The sequence below is a fragment of the Neolamprologus brichardi genome, chromosome 7 (genome assembly GCF_056152115.1).
Source record: "Neolamprologus brichardi isolate AB-2024 chromosome 7, ASM5615211v1, whole genome shotgun sequence".
Lineage (NCBI taxonomy): Eukaryota > Metazoa > Chordata > Actinopteri > Cichliformes > Cichlidae > Neolamprologus > Neolamprologus brichardi.
This window is the reverse complement of record NC_142110.1, coordinates 41,552,074-41,571,453: the sequence shown is the minus strand read 5'-3', so window position 1 is coordinate 41,571,453 and position 19,380 is coordinate 41,552,074. Positions and strand designations below refer to the sequence as shown.

Below are 19,380 nucleotides of genomic sequence, written 5' to 3'. Positions count from 1 at the left end.
TGAGATAGGTAATAGCACAAGAGCAAAATTTCATGGAAACAGGACTTTCTCTCAGCAGAGAAGGTCCGCCAATTTTATGTATGATAAGCTTCACTTAAAACAAGAGGCAGCCCTACTTAAACTGAATCAGTGAGTCAGTCATGACTCGAGCAGTTTGAAGTGTTGCTCTGGGCACCTCTACCAGTATGCTCCTGGTGCTTTGTCAAAAATAAATGTTTCTCAAACATTGGGTAGTTCTCAGTGCCGTTATCCCAGAGATACATTGTCACAAGACACTAAATATACTTGAAGTTGATAATTTGATTGTAAATACAGAAAATACAGAAACATTTCAACAAAGAACTTGATTTTTCTGGATTGTAATATTTTTTTGTATAGAACTATGCATGCCTTCATTTTCCTAACCACTGATGCAAGCCTTCTTGCGGGGAGGTGGGAGTGCACGAGCCTATCCCATTTGTCATATGGAAAGAGACGGGTTACACACTGGACAGGCTGCCTGCCTATTACAAGCCCTTACAGAACTATATATGAAGAGTTCATTTGTAAAAGCCTCTAAATGTTACCTCCTTCAAAAGTGAGAAAAAGCTATCAAGCAAAAGCTCTCACTGCGTAGTATACGATAAACAAATGTCATCACTTCCAATCTTACTAAATCTCCCACTGAGTCTCTTCCAAAACATGTTTTATTTTTTCCTGGCAGAAACTTCCATTCCCTTTGTCAGCAAAAGCTACTATATCGACAACACCACTAATCAGAGGAAGCACATTAGATCATGTGACACTCAAACAGGTCAAGTCCCATTTATCAGCTTGTTCAGGCTTTTATTATAATGTTGCTTGACAACTTAATGCATAAATTTGTATCTTAGCTCAATTGATATGACAACAGTACACTCCTTTTTAGTTACTCATACTGGTTATTTGTTTCTCAATTATTTTTGACTCCTATCATTTTTTATATTAATTTAATATTTATCTTTATTAATTTTAGGCCCAGGGGGTGGTGCAGATTTTGTGGAATATCTTTAATGCCTATTATTTTGTGTCATTCGCGGTTACTGCTAATCTGTTTGTGATTATTTCTTTCATTCTACTTCTTTCCAGCTGCATCTTTAATTTTCCACCAATTTCCTATGTGTTGTGCGAAGAGCTGGACTTTAAGGTTTCTGGGAAAAAAAATCATAAAAAACAATAACAACAACAACAATAATAGTAAATTTAAAAACAAAGTTCTGTTACTAAAGACAATCAAATTTGTTAAAAGCCAATGGAACAGACTTAAGTCACATTACTGAAAATAAGAAATTTAAATTAGTTACTAACAACTTTTTCAATGAAAAAAAAATTTAGAGCTTGATTTAAACCTTATTTAAAACAAAATACGTCAGCCTTTGAGGTTTTTGCAGCTCCTATATATGCTCGCTAATTAAATGTTTCCCATAGGAAACTGCAGTAAAAGTCTTTCTTTATTTCAGTAGTTTATGAACACTGGGACAGATGTTCATAGACCAGTGGTTAGGTAGTTAGACAGTTGAGACTGTCGTAAAACACTTTAAAGCTATTGTTAAAATTTCATTATTAGCTACTTTTATTTGATTCTGTAAGAGTATGTGTGATGATTTTAGCTGTAGTGAAAAGCATTCAATATCTTGTTGCAGAAGTAAAAGGAGCGAGATATGTGGTAGCATTAAATTAAAGTCCAGCTTAGACCACTCGCCTCTTAAAAAGCTAAGCATTATTCAGTGAAGATCACAAGAACCAAAAACAATGAGGCTTATTTACTGAATGGACCTACATCCACGCCATGACTTTCTTTGTATACCTCAAATTATCTGGCCCACTTGATATATTTAGCACTATTTATCCATATACTATGTAATTTCTCCAAGGGAGCCACAATGGATCTGGCACATAGCACCACCTCTGCTAAGAAGAGATGTGACAAAAGCTCTACAGGAAGTAGGCGTCAAAAAGATTACAGTATATATAAGCTCTTAAACCCTTTCTTAAGTGGACGCTAAAGTACAAATATTAAAAACAGATTAGTAAGTACAAATACTTAGGAATAAATTGTCCTTTTTTATTTATTGTAATTCTGGCACTGACCTCTTTTTAACAAGATCCATCTTTGCTACAGAATATCTTTCCTGCAAGGAAAAAAGAGTAAAGAAGAACCCAGAGTCAGAGGGTTACAGCTCTGATCATAGCCTGTATGCTGCTGCCAAATGTCAAACTTGAGCTTGAATGATTTGGACTCTTGACTAAATGGCTAAAGACAAGCCATTCATTTAATTTTATTTTTATTTTTAAAAAGCAAGTTTCCTCTTAGAAACACAAATACCAAGTCCTAAATCAAAATTAACTGGCATATTTCTTGACATTAGCACAAGAAGGCACAAAAGATTTGAAGAATACTGCTCCACTTTGTTTTCAGTTAAAATGGCTTATAATTGAACTGGATTGCAAAAATTGTATGCAGTGAACAGAAAAGACTGAAAATGGAGGCAAGGATCGCATTCAATGTAAGATTCCACAGCTACACACTGTTTTGCAAGCAGATGGCACACCCGCTACCCTGCTGAAACACTCAATCACTTCACTTCAGGAAGTATTTTTGCTCTGGTGAATACACAATGTGCATATAATGGGATACAAGTCTGACTAGTTGAAAGAATGTGGTACATTCTGATGGATGAGCTTATTCTGACACCAAGTTTCCATTCAGTTGGAGGTGTGAATGTCATTTTCCCAGACACTTGGGAGGAAAATCTGTCCTAATTTGCATGTTTGTATGTGTGAGAGCATGGCAACAAGGATTAAAATGTGACTGTAAATGAATCATTTAATCCCTGGCTTAAGGACAGCTCACTATACAAAAAGATGAGACTGAACCACTGTCTGTTCCTGGAGGAAGAAACAAGGAGGGTGCAGAGACAAGAGTTGTCTAGAGAAAGAGGTATGGAGACAACAGTGGAGAATACACAAGAGGAAAGACATGAAGAGGCACAGAAACAAAGTCACAGAAAAAGTAATACAGAACGTGAAAAAAGCAGACTGAATAGATGAGAAAAGACTTAAACGAAATTGGACCCAAAATGTGATATATTTTCACCCTTCTGAATCTGTATTCATGAAGAAGAAAATGCAGGTGATTGGATGGTCAAAAGACTAGTGTGATACATTTATATGAACTGCAATATGTTGGGTCAGTTAGACAATAATCAAGCATATGTAAGCACAAATCTATGTGTAAATTATAAGCAGAATTAGATAAAAGGCAGCACAGTCTTGCACTGACGCCTGGTTCAACTCCACTGGTGGGCTCGGGTCTCTCTGTGGAGTTTGCATGTTCTCTCTGTGTCTGCGTGGGTTTTTGCCAGCTACTCCAGCTTCCTCCCACGATCCAAAGACGTGTATGTTAAGCTAACCGGTGAGTGTAAATTGAATGCAAGCATGAATGGCTGTTCATCTATCCATGTTAGCAGTGCAATAGACTGGCAACTTGTCCAGGCTGTAGTCAACCTGTCACACTATGGCAACTGGGATATATACAGCATTCCATTTGAAGATGGAAGTTGGAAATGCCAATGTTTTTCAGGGCCAAAAAAAGAACTGCAATGTGATGTATTGTTAATGATTGATGAATGGGTTGACTGAGTGAGCAAAACAAATCCTGTTTTCCTTGCTTTTCTGACTACTAATAATGGAACATGGTCAACCCAGGAGTCATGGAATAGAAAATGCATTAATGGATGGAGAAAACACAAAATCTGTGTTTACTATACAGAGTTTACTTGAGATGGGTGCTTAGGTACATGTCACAGCAGGGTGCGCCGATGTATTTTTTAAACGGACCCAAGAGCAGACACTGCAGGAGACGGAGCTGGTTTGCAAAACAAAAGCGAGTCTTTATTAGGGCTGAATGAAGGCAAACAAGAAGAATGCTAAGGGGAAAAACAGAAAACGACAAAACTACACTGGGAGCAGACTATGAACAACTATGAAACTGTGAAAACTATGATGACTATGGTGTGGAATAACAGATGACCTGACAATGAGTGAACGGAAAAACAGACTAAATACACACTAGGGGTAATCAGGGGGAGTGGAAACACATGAGGAAACAGCTGACACAAATGAACCTAAGGACATTACAGGGGAAGTGACCCTAAACACAATGATAAAGACACAACAGACTATTTTAAAATAAAACAGGAAACACTGAGAACATACAACAATCAAAGAATAAAACGAAGATACACAAAACACTGAGTTACAGACCCAGTACTATGACAAAACTTGCATGTTTTTTGACTGATTTTAACTTCTTCTTTTTTTTAACTGCCCAAAAGATCAAGATCTGTGATTTATTTCCTAGCAAATAACGCCTTTATTTCCCCATATTTCCCATCATGGCATCTTATCTTCTGGCAGGCTTGCTGGCCAGGTTCCTGTGGTTGCAGTCCCTGATATCATTCAGTTCCTTATGCAAAAAGAAACTTGTAAGGCATCAGATGGACTCTAACTTCCACTGCAGCTATTTACAACTGACCATACTTTTGCTCCGGAGATCTACTTTTTGCTTGAGTGCCTCTCTAAAAAGAACCTGCAGCACATGGATATTAGTTCACGTGCCAAAATGTCAATCTCACCGAAGCAGCAAAGCAGAACAACGACTACTGTCATCAACTGCAGTCCAAGACTGTGAAGTTTAGTGAGTCTGCAGGGTCAGGGAAACTCTGATTATATTGCTTAATGTTTTATTTGATCGAGTTGGAGTCCATGCACACACTGGAGAGAATGCTAATTATTGCTTCATAATTTACTGACAAAGTCACAATATAAGGTGCTACTTAATTATTTCTATAAGAAGGTATGGGGTCTGCCTCCATACATGTGCTTGCATGAATGCATATCCACCCTCATTACTGCAACAAACAGAAACAAATTCTGTGGGAAATGCTTTAGTTTCATATGATAAATTATAAAAGGGACACCTACACACTGTTTGGAATGATGCCCACAATGGCTTGCAGTTTTGTTTTTTTAAAGAATGCTTTTTGTCAGAGAGTGTGTGTAAACCTCCTTGCTGAGACAGCCACTGGCTTGTCACAAAATCTTGTTTACTATGAGAAAAATGTGCTTAATTTGTGCAACTTGTACCTGATTTCTGAGAGGCCAGAAAGATGCACCTGTTTAAACACAAGTCTCTGCATTCTTTTTTCCCAAAATGAGCAAATTTCAGTACAAAGGGCATTAATGGCAGGCCTAAAAATTACAGTACAAATTAACCTTCACTTTATGGCAGAAGACAGAGGGTATGTACTGAGTGATGCCAAAGTCAATGAAAAATCCAGCAGAGTTAAAGAGGAAAATCTACTCAGTACCCAAAACATTTAGTGTAATATGTGTCTTTCTCCTCACTTCCGAAAACAAATCTATTACAGTTTCACTGTTAGAAGTCCACTTCTCGTGTTTGTTTTTCTAATATGGACATGCATCAATAACAGAAGGGTAGATAACCTTTGTGACTGAATGGGGTAGTGGGAGATGGTAAAACGGGGATGCCAAGTAGAAAGAGGACTTAAAATGTCAGCAAGAGATTAAAGATAAACAAACTGATGGAGCCAATTAAAACAGCCCCCCTACAACTGGAGCCTAATTTAATAAGCATAAGTTTAAGTGTCTCCATTGAGGGTAAAAAGCCCCCAAACCTTCTTTGAAGTTTTTCTCTCTGTGGGTGCTAATGTGGCATGGCAATGAGTGAAAGCCCAACAGACACATGGACTGAATAAAGCTTAGCCAGTGTCCCTTGATAGTGGGGATAAAAGAAGGTTACACACAAATACATAACAGACCTGACAGAATTAGACTTTGACTTGTTTGTTTCTATGGGTTAACCTATACACCAATTATCCACAACACTAGAAACCCACTGGAAGGTTGAGTGTACAGCACGAATCATATTACAAACAAATGTTCTGCTGGGAAATCTTGGATCCCGGCATTCCTCTTGATTTAACTTTGACATGCAATATCCACCTAAATATTGCTGCAGGCTGAACACGAGGAAGCCAACATGGAAGTGCCAAAACTGCAGCCCACTGAGGCTGACTGTAAAAGTAAGCCCCAAGTCAACAGTGTTAAAATGCATGTTTACAGCCTGGTACAAGACAAGATTTTGGATAGTTTCCCACTTTTAAAAAAACTGTTTGGTCATTGGATTTTTTTTAAACAACTCACTTGTTTTAATTTTGTTCGAGCTTAAAGATGGAAGGTGCGGCGGCTTTGATTGACGGGACAGCATCTGTGATGCTGTAGCCTTTTGGAGTATTTTAAATGGAATCTCACTCAATAAACATGTCCTCTTATGGCTTTACTCCAGTTTATGCTCCAGATGCTAGGTGAAATTCGAGTATTTGATCTGTGTCACATGGCACTTTTTAGCAATTATCTGTCTCTATGCATTGCACACATCCAGTTGATGGATGTTTAGAGAAAAACACTTCCTCATCTGTGCAGCTGAGTGATGGAAACATGTTGAGTTAAAAATCTGAAAGCAGCCTTTGTTTTTGTTCCTTTTGCTTGCATCAACTTTGGGAAATCTCAAACTATAACAGAAAGGTCATACGGTGATATGTAATTGCCTGTCATTCAAATAACCAGCTATCAGTGTCACATGTACACCATTGTTAATCTCTGTGACCTTTAATGGTATGGAAAATTGTCAATCAAATCCACTTTACATAAGCTAGGAACTGTATAATAGAGTGGCATTGCATCAATATGTTTGCTCTATGAGCAGGTAGTATGCAAATTCATCTATGTAATTCCATTTTAAAGTTCAATTCAATTCAGTTTTATTTAAATAACACTAATTCAGAACAACAGTTGCTTCAAGGAACTGTGTACAGTAAAGACTCTACAGTATTAGAAAGACACCCCAACAGTTACCAAACCCCTATGAGCAAGCACTTGGTGAGACAGGGCAGAACTAGGCTCAGGGAGGGGCGGCCATCCACCACGACTAATTGGGGATGAGGGGGAGGAGAAGGGAGATAAGACAAAAAGCAAACTATAGGAGAGAGACAGCCAAAGTTTAATAATTGCTAATGATTAAATGCAGTAGAGGAGTATAAACACACAGAGAAGGAAAGGAGATGAGTGAAGTAACAATGTCCCTGGGAAGCCCACCAGCAGTCTACAGGCCTTTACATACCGAGTGTGTAATATTTGTGCAAATGTTTTGAGCATTAGAAATATTTTTCAGACTCAGCTATGCTTAATGTGGCCGTTCATACTGACCATGTAATTATGTAATGCTTATGCTCTGTAAGTCGGGGATCGGCGCTGTCTGCGTACAGCGGGCGGTCTTCCCACGCGTGTCATTAAAATCATCGTTTGACTCCACCCGGCCGGACCAGTGTTGTTATTATGGAAGTTGATTACCTCCTCTATCCCTCCTCAATATTGAACCTAACATTATGAAGGACGAATTTGTGGCATTTATTCTTTTTTGGATCAAGTTTGATTTTTCTGATTTTTGCATGCAAATAAACAGATCTGACCAATCAGACCAGTTTCAACTCCTCGATCAAACCATGAAATTCTCTGTACTGGTGCCTTCACGGGACAATTGTATGAACCTAGAATCTGTTTTTTCCTTTCCTTGTTTATAAATATTAGGATCAGCTCATCATCGCTTGTTTTTTCCACAGTGCATTTTTTTAGGGTGAAAAAATAATGCAACACATTCAGTGTGTATATAAGTTTCACAACAAGTTTGTGTCTGAAAAATTCTGAGTTTCATGTCACTTTTCTTCAACTTGCTTGGTGTGTAATGGCCTTATGACTATTGTAGCACTTAAAAGGGATGGTTCATGGTCACCTGACTCATCCCTACATTTAAGCTTTATCAAAAAGGAACATTTTTAAGCCTAATCTTGAAAGTAGAGAGGGTGTCTGTCTCCTGAATCCAAACTGGTAGCTGGTTTCACAGGAGAGGAGCCTGATAGTGTTATGGAACGGCTGTGTGGAGACAGGAATAGGACCCAAAGTGCAGACACTCGGAGGCAAAACTTGAACTCAAAACAGCTTTAGTGTTAAACTCAAATATAACATAACTGGAAATATCAAAATAAACTTACACCAGAAGACTGACAAAACACACAGCCAGATAAACTGTAGATCGCGACACAGACACAGAGAAACACAGGGCTTAAATACACAGAGGGAGCAATCAGGGAATGGATAACAGGAGGGAAACACAGCTGGGGCAAATCAGGCCTAACGAGACAAGTGGAAGCAAAACCAGATACATTAACATCAGGCAAAGACCTTCAAAATAAAACAGGAAACATGACACAGACTGAACTAAAGACACAGACTAACACGCGCGCACTGCAACAGAGGGAACAGAGACATGGGACCAGGGCAGACACAGACACTGACTGGACACGGGGATATAGCAAACAGGGGAGACAGCAACTAAGGATTACACAGAGACAAACCATAAGACATGACTCTAACGAAGAAACCAAAGAATAGAAAAGATAAATAATACAATAAACTCAAAACCCTGGGTCAACGACCCAGGCGTCCTAACAGATAGCTGATGGCTCTGCCTCCCATTCGCCTTTTACAAACTCTAGGAACCACAAGTAAGTGCAGTCTGAGAGTGAAGTGCTCTGTTAGGACAATAAGGTACTATGGCGTCTTTAAGATAGGATGGGGCCTTATTAAGTTCAGAGATAAATGAGTGACTATGTATGTAAGGATGTATATATGGACTGCCCTGGTACACAATTCATAAAGCCATGAAAGAGCTGCCGCATGTTTCTATAGTGATCCTTGCAGTGATGTCTGTTTAGCTTTAGCTGAGGAATGTTGGCAACTGGCACGTCTACATTAAGCATGCTCATTCAAAAATACACACAGAGCATGCACACATGTGCAAGTGTGTCCATATCGCTGTATTTGACTCTATTTTTAAACTTGAGTCCGAAACAGCAAAGCTCTGTTCTTACCATAAACCCAAATGCAAAATTAAGCCCACTTCAGGATGCGATTCAAACAGTCAAATAAACTGCAATTTACAGGATCACGAGTGCCTCTTAAAATTCTGCAGATTGTTACTGGCTCATTATATTCACTTGATAGGAGTTTGAGTATCAACAGTGGACTAGAGAAAGTAGGTCTAATTGCCAGTGATATTTGGATGGAGACACAGCTTATCTCTGCCACCCACTCAATCTCTCTTGGTCTTCTTCCTGCTCCTGTAATTCTCCTCATTTTATTTGGACATTCAGACGAATAGGATCATGAACCCATAGCGGTCTTGAAGTTGACTCCAAAGATGACAAACATTTGTCCTCATCCAGTCCCTCACCTTTTCTTTATTTCAACCATCTATTTCACTTGTTCAGAAATGACAACTGCTTTGTAACGACAAATAATGAGATCACTAGTGTGGCACTGACCAACACACACACACACACACACACACACACACACACACACACACACACACCGATCTATACACAACTTATAAAACAGAAACACACAAACAAGAAGAAAGTGGCATTCACATACAGACATAACCACATTTATTATAATTCTGCCAATTTCTGCAAGCAATTTCAGAGAAGCTTTGTTGTTCCTTTTGGGTTTTCTTGATCGTGCTAGTAAAGCCGTCTATTGGCAGTTCAGTTGGCATGGCTATGGATTATTTTAGGTTTTAGCATGTGAGCCAGCATAACACCAGAAACCACTGTAATTACAAGATGTAGTCGGCCCTTTGAATAGCAACGGCAACCAAAACCTTGATCCGGTCAAAGACAAGAGGGAAGGCGGGGCCCCTGAAGTTAAAATAGAACTGTCCACATGGAGTTGATTTGAGGTTTTCTATATGGGGAGCCCTGGAGAGTGCCTGCACAAGTAATGAAGTCAGTTCAAACCAATCGCGTGCAGCTCTGTTGTGGAAAACATCACTCACTTGCCCACAATATTAAATCCATCACTACTGTAAAACTAAACAAAAATAGATGGGCGAGAACTACTGTGTTGAGACTAAGATATCCACCCTTTTCTGCTGAAATAAAAAGCAGATAAACTGATAAGATCCAGCCTGGAGTGCTTGTGCCACCAACCAGTTCAATCATTTTACTGTTACATAAAGTCAGACGGCAGAAAAGAGTGAATTTGTTTTGGTGCATATAAATCTGAAATGCACAAGCAACCCACAAAAACACATCCCAAAGCACTAGAGGCTTGTTTTACTAGGATATTTTAGAGTCGCCAGTATAGTTAGGTAGTTATAATTTAACTCAGAGAGTTACACAGAAATGAGCACTGGTTTTATGGGCTCGCTTCCATTTTCTGCTGGAGTAAATAAAGATAAGTGTTTTGATGTGGTTGCATGACCAGCTGTGTCTTAATTTTCCCAAAATGTGTTGCAAATTATTCCACTGATATCTTATTACTTACATTTGAGCCATTGTCAGAGTCACTCTTTGTGAAACCAGCCAAAGATCAGGAAAATTCAGAACTTCATTATTAGAAAGGGATTCAGCAGTTTGAACAAACAAGGCAAGACCAACTATCACATTCATGGCTTAAATAATACAGACAAATTCATTTGCTGGCTGAAAACATCATGCAGAAGTGCTGCAGCTGCCACACTTAACTCCCACACCAGCATGCTACAGCGCAGCCAACAGAGCACCAGGGCCCTTAAGATCCTTGCTGAATTGGGCTCTAAGGATATTATGAACTCTGACAGTTTCCTCAGAAACTTGCAAGTCCCAAGAGAACTTTTACACTTAGCAAAGCTGCAATGACAGATTGGAAAGGAGCAGATTGAAGGACTGGTTCATTTCCACAGTATCTCCCTCTTCCCGAGAAGCCAGGAATGTGTTATATATTACATGATGAACGCTCTCTCTCTTGCTCTCTGTTAATCATGACACAATGCTGCACAGAAATCTACCCCTTGACATCAGAGAAAAAAAATGCCCTTGTCCTGGATATAATCCCCATGGCGCAGTAGTACAGACATTAGGGACACACGTCAAGATAGAAGTGGAACGGCAGTGCTAAAAGTATCCAAAAGTCGGGCATGATAGAAATGAAGTAGCATTTTACTTTTTCCTGCTTTTCATCCAATATCTGCTGTCTTTTCTTTTCCTTCTTTGTTAGGTTTTTTTTGATAATATATAGCTGATTAGTCATTTTGGTGCACAATGCTTCCATCACTCCTTCCCCTGACTGTTTCTGCATCCAGCTTTCTCTTTGAGCTGCCTCTCTCCCTGGGCCTCTACGTGTAATCAGAAGAACCATGATGTGCTGGTAGAAAGAAAGCATCCTATATCTGGGTTGGAAGAAGAAAATTGAAGGAAGGAGACTGAATGACTGAGGGGACAGAATATAATACTGGTGAACTGCGCACTCATGAGAGGCAAAGAAAGAGCTAATGAGGAGTGTTGGGGCTGGGCACGCCGGTTGCATGAGAATTCAGTATTATGAGGTCTAGCAGTGAAGAGGAAAAAAGGGAGCAGTGGTAAAGAGGGTGGCGTCTACCAGGGTTTCCTTTTTTTCCTTCTCTACTCAGTGGACAGAAGACCAGATGGTGCTCTCATTAAAGGAATTATGAAGCAAAATGAGAGTTAGAGGCAGACTGGTAAGGAATGGTTATCCCATCAGGCATATACCACACACTTATTTGGTTTTATTGCTTAAAGACATGAAAAAATAAATAAGTTAACATTTTTAGCATTAAAAGATTAAATGCAGGAAAGGCATTTTTTCCACACTTTTACAGCATTAAAGCGTACTTAAGGTGCTTTTATCAACAACTTTTACGCTCACCACACCTCTAGCTTAAGACAGCTGCAATAGCAAGTACAATATTAGAGACGAACAGTTCCCAGAGGAAAGTCAGACATTCAGTACTGGAGTAGAAAGCAGCCATCAGGATTAAAATGACATTATGAGTGGAAAACATAGTGCAGGGACCATTATAGCTGTTGTGTAGTAGTTCCCTCATATGCTGAAATTGCAAATTGGTGCTCTGCAGTGATGTACTGGGCTAGATAACAGCAAAGCTGAAAACTGCATGTCTCAGAGCTGTGCTTAAGTTTGTGGTGCAGTTAATTATGGTCACTGTGTACAGTGGTTACAAAGAGGGATGGATACATTCAGCGCTACATTCAGCACGACTAAAAGCCAAGTAATGGCTCTGAAGTGTAATGGGACTGTGGAGCAGTAGAGCTGGGGATCAGGACACGCTTCTGTGGGTAGATGGTTGTTTTTGTGGACCGAGTCCCAAATGTATAGCACTTATGAAAACCACTGGGCTGAGCCGGGGAGAAGCTACTCAGACCCTCAACAACTAATTATCCACCTGTTTTTCAGCAGCTGAGGGTGATTTCATCAATGCAGGAGAAGTCTTATTTAAAAGTTAATCAACCAATCACAGGGGAGAATGGTGCTCATCTGTCCATCTGCCTACCCATGACCGTCCTAAAGCTGCTTTCACATACTGAGGAAAAAAATCCTGGTATTGCACACATGCTATATGCTGAAACTGTTGAGTCTAAGGTGCTAATGTTACGATAGGGAATGACATGGTGGCAGAGCGTCGATAAAGCCCCAGCTTTCAAGCAAAACTTCTCCAGTGTGTTGATTTGTGTATTTATTCTGCTTTATCAAATTACAAATGGGAGACTTTGAGGTTCTGGAATGTTGATTAGAAAAATACAGAAATGTGTGGATGTCACCTTGGGTTCTAAGACACTGTGAAAGGTATTTCTTCATTATTTTCTATTTATTTCTATTTTAGACATAACAACTAACTGTTTCGTTGCAGAAATTACTCCATTAATCAGTAATGAAAACAATGTGTCTAACCACTCCTGTCAGTGATGCTTAGACATTACCCCCACTACTATTTATAGGCTAAAAATTACGTAAACATTGTAGTTAAACCCATCTAAAGCCACTTGTAGTGAAGCAGCTAACACAAACCTGAGGAGATCCAATGTAAACACATGACTGATGTGGATAGTGCTTTAAGTAGCAAATATTAAACCCAACCAGTCTTTTCAACTCAAACCAGGATGGTTTAGTGGTAAGAAAAACTGCTTAAGTCAAGGACTCATTGTTCTGTTTCTCCTGGCTACATAAGAGACCAAGTATTTGTTGAGTATCAAGATGGCTTTAAGGTATGGCGACCAAACATTTGCAATTAACACACTGTATTCTTCAAACCTGAGAAACTGAAGGTCAAAACATGTCTGCCGGTCTGAGTATTGAAGACCAAGGAAACAAAATGTTGTCTCCAAAACATCCAAGAGGTAATACGTGGAACTGGTCGAGCTTGAAAACCAACCCTGAAAGTTCTTTGATAACAGACTTAATGTGCAATCTTCTCCATCACCACCACCAACAACGACAAAAAAAGACAAACAAGCAGCTGGAATGCAGGGACACACAAGCTGAATGAACAGCAATACAATATGAATCCATCAAAGCTCGGAGGGATGAATCTCTATGGTTTTATATTAGGCAAAACAATGTGGAGATAACAAGAAATAGTAAAACCTAATGAGACACTTAAGTTGATCTGTAATATAGCCATTAATGTATACACTTAATTAGAGTGTCTCAAGAGTTCCTAATTATCAGATACTTGTTTAATTTGCAAGTCCGCAGCTCATTAAACTCCAAATATAAAGTGGAAGTATTGTGAGCCCAAGCTGCTGATGAAAATATTATACAATAGCTTTAATTTGCTGAATACAGTTCACTGAGAGGAATGGAGTGATTTTTTTTTTGACTGTACCAAGGCTTATGCATAAAACAGAGTGTAAATAGTAAAATTCACATTACAATTATGGACTTGTTCCACACTTTAATTCCATTTATCGCCACACTAAACTAATGAAAACTATTAAACTAGCAGCTCACGCCAGTAATAGGTTTGCACTTTATCTTTTTTTCCCTCATGCTGATCAAACTCAGCATGAGAAAAATACTGAAGTAGTCTTTTAGAGGCATTACTGAGGAAAGGAAATAATGTCCTATGGCTGAGGTTGTCGTCGCGCTGGAAGGGAGCCCCGCTTGCCATTCATCAGTGGAGGATATACTATGTCAGCATGCTGTGGAGGAGGTCGATATGCCGCCAAGGCAAATACATTTACATTTATTTATTGAATACCATTACAGGGACTCTGATTCCTGCTTTGGCAACAGTCTCCTATTTTTCTCCATTACACCCAGTCTGCAACGCCAGGCTACCCTAGGGACACTGGACCGCTGCGAGGTGTTACAGTTCCGATCAAATGGAAAGGACGGCATTCCTACATGCAAAAGTAGGGTAAACTGCTCATTTCCGAGAGTTGGTATGCCCACGGGAGGTCGGAAAACTTTCCACTCCCCATGCATGTCTAAAAACGTTAATGTAGCAAACTTCCTATCCCCGTGTAAAAAGATGGAAAACTTACCACCCCCATGTCCAGCTGCTCTGTAGTCAGAGAAGGAGCCGCTCCAGCCAGAGGTAAAAACCACAATACCGGCATCACCACCACCAGCAGCAGCATCTTAGGAGAGATATTCCTCATCCACTTGTGAAGAACCAAAGAAATCATGATGCCCTATGACAGGCTGATCCTGCAGGGCTCAGACATCGACCCCGGCAGCCGCATCCATTGGATAAATCGTACGCCGACACTCTGTGAAATGTGCCCGAGTCAGTCTACCTCACTGTTGACCGTAAGCACATAAAACACATTAAACCCGTTTTTTTCTCTCTCTCTCTCTCTTCGGTAGGGACGTTAAGGAATTTCAAGTTTTTGTTTTCTACGAAATAACACTTGTGATCACCGCGTAAGTGGTCACAACAAGAAGTAACAAACCGAATATTCTCAGTCCGTATAAGAAGTCCTTCACAGGTTATGTATTCCAGCAGCAAGACACCCGAGGTCCGCTCCGGATCGTGCACTCTCGAACACTGTGGAAAGAAAGCAGCTGTGTGCGGCTTTGTCCCGGGCAGGAGAGGAGATCGCACGTTGACAGGCACGCTGAGAGAGTGGATGAGTATTTGGCTCAAAGGATTCTGGGGAAGGAGGGAGAAGGGGGTGGGGGGGAGAAGGGGAGTTCAGCGCCTTTCTCAGCCCACTTGGACTCTACTTAATGTATGACGCGCGTCGTGCGTAACGTGAAGGTCTCAGGGGTGGCTTGGGTTAAGGCATAAAGCACAGTTGATCGATTTTGCTCTTTTATCCTTTTATCCTTACACGAGAAATGTGTCAGTGTTAAGTGTGTATATTTCTTGGGCTAAATCCTGTTTTGAAGCAGTAGCGTGAATTTGAGTTTGTCTGTGTGTTACACAAACAGGAGATTGAAGAAAGATGCAAAAGAGCGTCTTTTGACCATGCATCGTGGTAATAACATTACAATACCAGTGTGCTTGTTGTTCCCTGAAACGGAAATACAGCAATATATACTGGAAGGGTCAGACAGAATCTTTGAGATATCCGTATTTCGCAGTTGGTAAATCCTCTTAACTTCATGATTGCTCGAATTTCCTCTGGTGCCAGTGGATTTAAAAAAAAGTGAATAATTTATTATGGATTAACTGCAAGTGGATGCATCGATACACCCGCCAGGATCATTTGCCTTTATTGTCATTGTCACAAGAACAAGACAGTACAGGCTTTCCAACAACAATTAATAATAACTAATAAATGATAAATAAATAATACAATTAAAATAGTAAATACAAATTAATTTTATGTAATTTAAAGCCAGGAAGAGTTGTGTATGCGAGCCATTAAGAAGTCTGATTGCTTGTGGATGGAAACTGTTTGTCATTCCACAAGTCGTTGCTTTAATGGACCTGAACCTGTTGCCTGATGGGAGCAGCTGGAACAGGTGATGGGCAGAGTGAGAAGAGTCAGTGAGGATAGGTAGCTGCAAACAGCGGGAGGAGATGGTTGTAATATATGGAAGCTCTGCCCCAATGATCTTTCCAGCCGTTTTAATGATCCTCTGGATGGCTTCCTGTTCTGCCTTTTGTGCAGCTAAAGAGCCAGGCAGCAACACTCTCTATTGCACACAGGCAGAAACTGACCAAGAGTCTCTGTGGTAGCTTTGCTTTCCTCTGTTTCCTGAAAGAAAAGAGGCATTGTTGGGCTTTACTGATGGCCAAAGCTGTGTTGGAGTCCCAGGATAGTTTCCTGTGAACATTATCCCCAAGAACTACAAGCTGGTGACACACACCATCTCCTTACTCTTAATGTAAAGTGAGGGATGGTTACACAGACCTGACCCCAGGAGATCCACAATCATCTCTTTTTTTTTTGCCGATATTTAGGCAGAGTGTGATCAGAGCACCAGACTGCCAATTTATCTACTTTCTTCCTGTAAGGCCAAACACTGTGGTCTCATTTCCACTTTGGGGACTCTATGAATTTGTGGTAAGAAATACGACTTTGAATATAAATTTCAATTTGTCTGTTTAGTCTTAATCTTAGTCCTGAATTTGTCTTATTGACAAAGAGTACATTTACAACACAAGACTTAGAGATAAAGTAATAATTAAGGCACAAAGATGGGGTTTACCATCACACATTTTGAATTAGCTTGCTACAAGCCATTAAAATAGTAAACTTAGAACTCTTCCAGATCTCCTCATTGTGCAGTTTTAAGCACTGCTAATTAAGGCTAGGTGATCCAATTTTTAGTCCTTTTTATTCCCTAATTGTGACTTTATTCAACTAATATTTTAATACATGGCAGCACAGCAGTGTGGTGGTTAGCGCTGTTGCTCTGCAGCAGGAATGTCCTTGGTTCAAATCATCATAGTGCTTCTATGTGAAGTTTGCATGTGCTTTTTTTCTGTGTCTGTTTGGGTTTTGTCCTGGTACTCTGGCTTTCTCCCCCAGTAACAAAGACATGCATGTATTAGGTTAATTGGCGCATATAAATGATTGACTTATCTCCCTGTGTCAATCCTGTAACAGATTGGCGACCTGTCCAGGATGTAGTCCACCTCTCATTCTGCGACAGTGGGTATAAGATCCTATGACCCTGCATTGGATAAGTGAAAGTGAATGGATGGACAGATTGAAAATGCAATGGCAAGGAATGAAGAAACTTTGAGTTAATTGGCACATAAAGAGTTTAAAAGGGTTATTTGATTGGTGTTGGACAGGCAGACGTCATGGTTGCTTCTTCACTGCATCATCTATGGGAACATTTCAAAGTAGATCACAGCCAAGGTTATTCAGTCAGCTCTTTGACGCCACTGTGCCCTTTCAGGACGCCACAGTGGCAGCAGTCCTAGTCGAAGCAATCATCTAAGTAGTAATATTATTGATGCAGATTTTCAATTAAACCATGAGCAGTGAGTGCTCAAAGAGTTAAAGAACATGGGAATTAATAAACATATCAGCAGAAGTTAGGTCAGTGAAGTAGAGAATCTGCATATGTCTCTGAAATGCAAAGATGTTTTATTTTGTACCCCTCATTACACTTCTATTTTCACCATATTTGAGAAAACATCAGAGCAAACACAAAACAATTTGCTGCGCTACAGAGATAATTAATATATGAAACAGTGGTATGAGGTGGTTCCTTTCTTCTAAAAAAAAAGGGTAATGCACTAATTTATTTCCTTTGTGTTGCATAATATTTAAATCCACCAGGTATTGTAGGTGCATTATTGTAATGACCAGCATACTGAGAGCACATTTAACTAGTTCATATGCAGACTGGTCACTCGATGTAAACAGAATAACGTATTTGAACGCATTTAAATGACTGATGCTTGTTTTTATTTTGTCGTGCTCTTGTTCTTGGTAGGAACGAACACACTTGCACATATACACACATTTATTCTCATCCATTACAGCAGTCATTCGTCACTGGTCCAGAGGGGAAAAGACATGAAAAATATATTTTTGCTCAGCTGCATTAAGTTCTGCTGTGTTAGAGCTGCTTCCAGTCCCAGTCAGACTAGTCATATTGCCACAACATTATGATAATTGTAGCATCCGAATATTGTGTCTCACAGCATGCCTGCTGGCAAAAAAGAAGCTTCAATCATCTGGGTTTATATTAACAGAAGGTTAAAACATCCATTTACTCATCTCAGTCTGCTGTGCACATTTTACCTGAAGTGTTTCGCCATCCTCAGACTCCTTCCCAGAGAAATTTAGCTCATTTTCTTGGTCAGATCGCATAATGATAGGAAGAGCCATTGCCCAGTGCAGACGTGGACTGAATTGAGTTTTTTGGCCGCTGCTACTGTAGCGTGTGCATTTTAATATTTATTGTAGAATATTGTGCCAAATGGCCGCAGACCTTTTGAATTCCTCAGGATAAAACTCAACAGACAAGTGCATTGTTTGATGGCATTTAGCAGCGATGGGATTGTTGTTGTGTGCCTTACTGGGTTGTTGTGTGATCAGAGAGATGACATTTGATCATTCTTATTAAGTCATGTAAATGATTTATCTTTGTCTATTGCGTGTGTGTCAGACCCTCTGTGGTCTGTTTCATAACCTGTTGCAGAGATATTTCCACAAGAGTAAACTACATTACAAAAAAAGCAACATTTTTAACATGACCATAATCCAAATAATTAAACAAATTATGCTTGATTTGTTTCAGACTTATAAAAAAATACATCTTTTGATCTGCTGCCTTTCTAAATGTTTACCATTTTGTTGAAAATGGTTAAAAATCCACAGTAATACTTTTTCCCATCTCCACTGACCCTCCTGAACTATTTAAAGTTCCAGAGCCAAGACTGGAGTTATACTCGGAAATCTCAATTTCATCTAAACAGCATCCATTTGTCACATTTTTGTTCTCATTCTGAGCAGGTTCTGCTGCCTTGCTCACAGCAATCCGGAGTAGCAGTGACGAGTACAAGACTGTGGCCCTTTCTGAGTCTTAAAAATTATTTTATGTGGCATTTAACACATAGCTTTTGATGCACCACAGGAACACTGCATAAATAATATACACACGTAAACTGGTTAAATGTAAATATTCACCCCTGGGAAGGTTGAATGTAGTAAACTCCATTTAGCCTGCCAGAGTGCATGAGCTTTACTGTAAATAATGCTTCTGATTACATTTATTTAGTTAACAATATCTCCCTGGACAGTAAAATCAATCAAGGATATGTTATAATTAATCAATCATTGTGTGTTTGTGTGTGCATGTGTTGTTGATTCAAATGCGTCTCTCTCTATTTCCACATCTCTCTTTTTCCTCCTCCCCTTCAAAGTCTGCCTCACCCAATCTTTCTGTCACACTCTCACAGACTTTGATGTATAGTTCTTGTAAGTCCACAAACGCTGGGGGCAG

General features: G+C 39.7%; 1 protein-coding gene across 1 annotated transcript in view; it reads right to left on the bottom strand.

Moving 5' to 3' along the window:
- The window catches only part of LOC102794347 (matrix metalloproteinase-17-like), a 90,298-nt gene extending 75,226 nt beyond the window's left edge, over positions 1-15,072 (bottom strand). Inside the window, exons 1-2 of the mRNA XM_035909818.2 lie at positions 14,916-15,072; positions 14,505-14,732 (exon numbers count right to left, since the gene is read on the bottom strand). Coding sequence (XP_035765711.2) covers positions 14,505-14,648 — 144 coding nt within the window. The 5' untranslated portion in view covers positions 14,649-14,732; positions 14,916-15,072. The remainder of the gene's footprint in view (positions 1-14,504; positions 14,733-14,915) is intronic.
- Between the last annotated feature and the right edge of the window lie 4,308 nt (positions 15,073-19,380).